Consider the following 6,048-nt stretch of genomic DNA (forward strand, 5'->3'; position numbering starts at 1 on the left):
GGGACACAGAATATCAGTGAGGGACTCAGAATATCAGTGAGGGACTCAGAATATCAGTGAGGGACTCAGAATATCAGTGAGGGACACAGAATATCAGTGAGGGACACAGAATATCAGTGAGGGACACAGAATATCAGTGAGGGACACAGAATATCAGTGAGGGACACAGAATATCAGTGAGGGACACAGAATATCAGTGAGACTCACAGAATATCAGTGAGGGACACAGAATATCAGTGAGACTCACAGAATATCAGTGAGGGACACAGAATATCAGTGAGGGACACAGAATATCAGTGAGGGACACAGAATATCAGTGAGGGACACAGAATATCAGTGAGACTCACAGAATATCAGTGAGGGGCACAGAATATCAGTGAGGGACGCAGAATATCAGTGAGGGACACAGAATATCAGTGAGGGACTCCAGGACTGTGATCTGTAATTAGTCCCTTGTAACTGGTATATAAAAAAGAAGCCACACATAAAACAGCGTACCAGGGTAATATACAGTTTTAATTACTTTTATCTTGTAGAAAAATAAATATGTTTTGCTTTTCTCCAGGAACGATAATAACGGCTTCATAAATACTTTGCAACAAAGGAAGAAGAAAAGAAAACAGAACTGTTTACCTGTGGTTTTTGGGACTGAAAAACATTCTCATTACCAAAATACATTACATATGGATTGTAAAAGCCCTTAAAGTATTTGTTTCATGCACATTTTTAAAGTAAAAAAAAAAAATTTAAATATAAAAATATTTATACTTGTCATTTCTTTAGAGTGAAGTGTCATTCATCTCCACTGAATCTAATCAACACCCCCCTGTCCCCTCTCCTAGGAGGGACTAGCTCTTTGACCCCCAATATGCTGCTAGTGATATAAAAGGTGCTGACGGCAGGAGGCACATCGGGGACCTCTTATAAAGCCCATGTACCCTGATACAGAGGAAATATAAAAAGACCACTTCACGGAACAGACATTAATAAATATTATACGTATACGGGACTTATAATACAATAGGCGCACTAAGATTAAAAGTAAGCATTCGTAGAAAGGATTCCTTATCCCAAAGAGCTTGCATTCTACAAAGTTTCTCGCGCCTCTCTCAGCCAGGCCATGTTTTAGTGATTAGCCAAGTAATCACACGTATGTGTATATGAGATAGGTGTGAACATGTGATATTTTATTGGTTAGCTCTCAAATCTCTTGTGGCCGCACGGCGGGCGACGATTACCCTGTGAAACACGTAGAATTTCTGTGTACAGTACGGTGACCATATTTTCCCAGTGAAAAACCGGGACAACTGTCACGCATGCGCGTACGGCCCACACCGATAACACATGCACGACTGGCAAGAGCCGATCCGGCCCATGCGCAGGATCAGCTCTGGCCACGCATGCGCATTTGGCTCTTGCAAGCTGCGCATTCGATCTGGGCCGTTTGCACATGCGCCAGCGACAAACAAAAAAAAATGAGATGTTTTGCGACTTTTTAAAAAGTCGTTGGTACACCGCACCGGGACACAATGCTAAAAACCAGGACAGTCCCGGAATAACCGGGATGTCGGGTCACCCTAGTGTATAGATATGTGAGTTCTCAGACATTATTTTGATAACGTATGTCACTCTGTTGGACAATATGTACAATGTGTCTCATATGATACCATTTTGTTTCAGATACAGAGCTTCAGTGCGTCAGGCGTGATGAGCCTACAGATAGTAACAGTGGTCAACAATTCCTCTCTGATCCAGCCTGGGTTTTCCCTTCTTAATTTCGACGGCCATGTCTTTTTCCTTGGGCAGAAAGGCTGGCCCAAGCGTTCCTGCCCCACGGGAGTGTTCCTCCTGAATCTGAAAAATAACCAGCTGAAGCTAAGACCCACAACATTCACCAATGATTCCTGCTACCTCCCTCCGCTGAGATACCCGGCTGTGAGCAGACTCCCCGCCAACTCAGAAGGTGGGATCACACAGTACCTCATCCATGGAGGTAGGACCCCAAACAATGAGCTCTCTCACAAACTGTACATAATGACCATGGTGTCCTCAACCAACAAGAAAATGTCACTATGCTGCACCGAGAGAGATCTAGTAGGGGACATCCCAGAAGCAAGGTATGGTCATTCCGTGAATGTGGTTCACAGCAGGGACAAGAGTGCAGTGGTAATATTTGGTGGACGGTCCTACATGCCACTAAGTCAAAGGACCACAGAAAAATGGAACAGTGTCATTGACTGTCAGCCCCAGGTCTTCCTTGTTGATCTCCAGTTTGGATGCTCTAGCGCTTACTCCCTTCGAGAGCTTCAAGATGGACTTTCCTTCCATGTTTCCTTAGCCAGAAATGATACAATCTATATTTTGGGGGGTCATTCCCTTGAAAACGATATCAGACCCCCACATGTGTATAGGCTAAAGGTGGATCTCCCTCTTGGGAGCCCAGCCGTGACTTGCACAGTCCTACAAGGTGGCATGTCCTTCTCTAGCGCTATTGTAAGTCAGACCAGCCCAGGCGAGTTTCTGATTGTTGGTGGATATGAGTCTCACACCCAGAAAAGGCTGAATTGCAACAGAGTTTCCATAAGTGATGACACCATAGACATCCAGGAATTGGAGACTCCAGAGTGGACAGGGGAAATTAAACACAGCAAGATATGGTTTGGTGGGGATATGGGACATGGAGTAGTGTTTTTTGGAATTCCAGGGGACAGTAAGCATCAAAGTTCAGATTCCAACTTTTTCTACATATTGAATCATGGAGAAGATGAGACAATCATGCAGGAGTGCAGCCAGGGCTCTACGGAGGAGCAGGAAGACTCGTTGCCCCTGGAAGACTCAGAGGAGTTCACGTTCAACACAGATGGAAACATCTCTGATGAAAACACTTATAATGAAGACGATGAAGAGGATGTGTCAGAAACTGGATACTGGATCCATTGCTGCACTGGCTGCGATGTTGATATTAACACATGGGTACCTTTCTATTCCACAGAACTCAACAAGCCAGCCATGATCTACTGCTCTAATGAACATGGCCATTGGGTGCACGCCCAGTGCATGGACTTGTCAGAGAACATGCTAGTCCACCTGTCTGAAAACAATGTCAAGTACTTCTGCAATGAGCATGTTCGGCTGGCGAGGGGCCTGCAAACGCCTAAGAAGACAATGCCCATAATGAAGCCCCCAATAAAGTCAGTGGGCAGGAAAACAGCCATCAGCAGACTGTCAACAGTGAAGAAATCTTTTCTGAGACGCCTGTTTGAGTAAAGTCTCCATGATACATAATAAGAAGTAATGTATCACCCTCACATGTTAAGTGACAGGAACATAGGTAATTACAGTTCTGTTTATAATTCATTATTTAAATGAAATCAAAAACAGCAGTAATGTAATCAAAATGTGAATACAAAAAAAAGGCAGCACCATACCCACGTATGTAAGGGATATTCCTGTGCTGTGACGCACATACACACGTATGTAAGGGATATTCCTGTGCTCTGACACACATATACACGTATGTAAGGGATATTCCTGTGCTGTGACGCACATACCCACGTATGTAAGGGATATTCCTGTGCTGTGATACACATATACACGTATGTAAGGGATATTCCTGTGCTGTGACACACATACTCACATATGTAAGGGATATTCCTGTGCTGTGACACATACACACGCATGTAAGGGATATTCCTGTGCTGTGACGCACAAACACACGTATGTAAGGGATATTCGTGTGCTGTGATGCACATACACACGTATGTAAGGGATATTCCTGTGCTGTGACACACATATACACGTATGTAAGGGATATTCCTGTGCTGTGACACACATATACACGTATGTGAGGGATAGTCCTGTGCTGTGACACACATACTCACATATGTAAGGGATATTCCTGTGCTGTGACACATACACACGCATGTAAGGGATATTCCTGTGCTGTGACACATACACACGTATGTAAGGGATATTCCCGTGCTTTGACACACATACACACGTATATAAGGGATATTCCTGTGCTGTAACACATTTTTTACCGTGTTTTCTAGACTACCCAGGAGAATATTTCTCCAAGTCTTCCGGCTGCAACGTCTGAATAAAAAAAATCAGACCAGATTAGTAAAAATGAAATTGAAATCAATGTGATGATATTATCTTATAAATCTGGGGAGGTTTCTTTATTCCAGTTTTTGCCCTAACTTTGTATCCGGGGACTGCTAATAAAGAAAAACTGAATGATGAAGCAGACGCCTGCTCTGATACTTTGTTCTTGATGTTTTCTGGGGGGTTGCACAATTTTTGCATGAACAATGTTTCTTTTGAACAATTAACTTGGATTTTGTTGCTTTCACCACAATACAAAGTAAAACTTCCCTAATCCCTCTGCCAGCAAAGAACCACAATTCGAACATGGATTCCATTCTGTAGAATGGCTTAATGCAGCCAATCCGCGTTACAAAACATGAAACTCATTACAGCAGGTTTGTATGTACTGTACAGAGGAGCAGAAAGGGACTTGTTATCGCTTCTCGTGCTGGCTGCTTACGCCAAAGTAGCTATGGGATGGAATGTACAGGTACATTGGCCCCCAAAGCTGGTTTGCACTGCAATCACGCAGCTATCTTTAAATAACCCCAGTGTAGCAGCTCTGTAATTAATCTATTCCTAATAACAAAACAACAACAAAAAAAAAGAATTTCAGATATATGAGAGTAGAAATGGGCTAAAATTGATTTAAGCGAGAGTTTCCTGCAGACAAATGTGATTTGTTATTGGAATATGTTCCGCTTATTGTTGTTACACTCAAACCTTAGCAGTTGTTTCAAATCTCTAAAGCAATTACTTAATTCTCCAACTGAGGACAGAGTGTGGGGGGGGGGGGAGAAGCTTTGTGAGAACATGTTCGCTGATCGATGGGAGCTCGCAGAACGATTAATCAAGCAGATCATTTGCTGGGCTACATTATTTCAGCTTTGTGCAAATAAGTAACGCTTTATTTTTCTGCCATTGATAAAATGTTAGCTTTTTATGTGTTTACAGCTACATTTCACTTATTGTTTGTTTGTACGAGATTCATCCCCCGCATAATGTTAGTGTGGCAATAGCCATCACTCTGTGTAACACATTGGCAGCTCTAGAACCAAGTCTAACTTCTAGAACCGACCTCACAGGATGAACTTGGGAAGGGCATGAACTGAATTATATTTGGGTTTAACAACCCCTTACAACGTCCGTAAAGAGGGAGTCCGAGCAGCACTTTAAAAAAAATTTGTTTTTAATATACGCAACCTTTGATAACCTTTATTGAAAACTACTTACCTAAGCTGCCGATCAATTCGTTCTCCTGTGATCGATCAGCACAATCCGGCTTCCCAGGGTTTACTAAACTGCCACCTTTCAGTTTCAATCAATCCTTCAGTCAGTGTAACTCAGCAGCTACAAGGTATCCTTAAATTACTAAAGTAACATTGTCTATTGTTACAGCTTGCAGCTCAAACTGCTGGGAATATTGGCAACATTATCACAAACAGGAAAGTGTTACAGAGATCTTGCAATGCTGGGAGGGAGGTGCTAAAACCTGCTACAGAAATCAAAGGATGCTCAGTATTTTAAAACTCATTAAAATGGCATTAAGAGTTTAATTAAAAAAAATGTTTTAAGTATTATACAGAACTGATTTATTTCAAAATAACATGTGGGATATTGCTGGGATTGCTCCTTTAACACCCACATTAAAAATACACATGGTTGTGTAACTTCTTAAGTGTCACATATAAAGTGTCTAGAATTCTCCTATCAATTTAACCCCCATTGCAACAGAACTTATCTACAGTAATTCACAACTCCTTGGTACTGTATATCTGTCTGAGTAGAATAGGCAACCTCCTCCCTTAATTATTAGTCCAGTGAATGTGTTTAGAGTATTTAAGTCAGTTTATCATGGCTGTGTCACATATAAAGTGTCTGTAGAGTTAGTATTGGAGTTGGAATTGGAGGTGAAGACTACAAGAAGATCTGGACTCTGCACAACAACAACTTTTGCAG

General features: G+C 42.1%; 1 protein-coding gene across 2 annotated transcripts; it reads left to right on the top strand.

Annotated features, from left to right (window-relative positions):
• Window positions 1-405: 405 nt before the first annotated feature.
• RAG2 (recombination activating 2) lies at window positions 406-4,238 on the top strand. 2 transcript variants are annotated; one of them, XR_012787518.1, is made up of 3 exons: window positions 1,474-1,592; window positions 1,681-3,331; window positions 4,053-4,238. XR_012787518.1 is itself a non-coding variant. In XM_075566645.1 (2 exons), the coding sequence occupies exon 2, from the start codon at window positions 1,708-1,710 to the stop codon at window positions 3,265-3,267; it is 1,560 nt and encodes a 519-aa protein (XP_075422760.1). In that variant the 5' UTR covers window positions 406-502; window positions 1,681-1,707; the 3' UTR covers window positions 3,268-4,238. The 2 variants fall into 2 exon arrangements, 1 of the variants encoding a protein (XP_075422760.1); XM_075566645.1 differs by lacking the exon at window positions 1,474-1,592 and adding an exon at window positions 406-502 and having other exon boundaries at window positions 1,681-4,238.
• Window positions 4,239-6,048: the final 1,810 nt, after the last annotated feature.

The sequence above is a fragment of the Ascaphus truei genome, chromosome 12 (assembly GCF_040206685.1).
Source record: "Ascaphus truei isolate aAscTru1 chromosome 12, aAscTru1.hap1, whole genome shotgun sequence".
In the NCBI taxonomy this organism is placed as follows: Eukaryota; Metazoa; Chordata; class Amphibia; order Anura; family Ascaphidae; genus Ascaphus; species Ascaphus truei.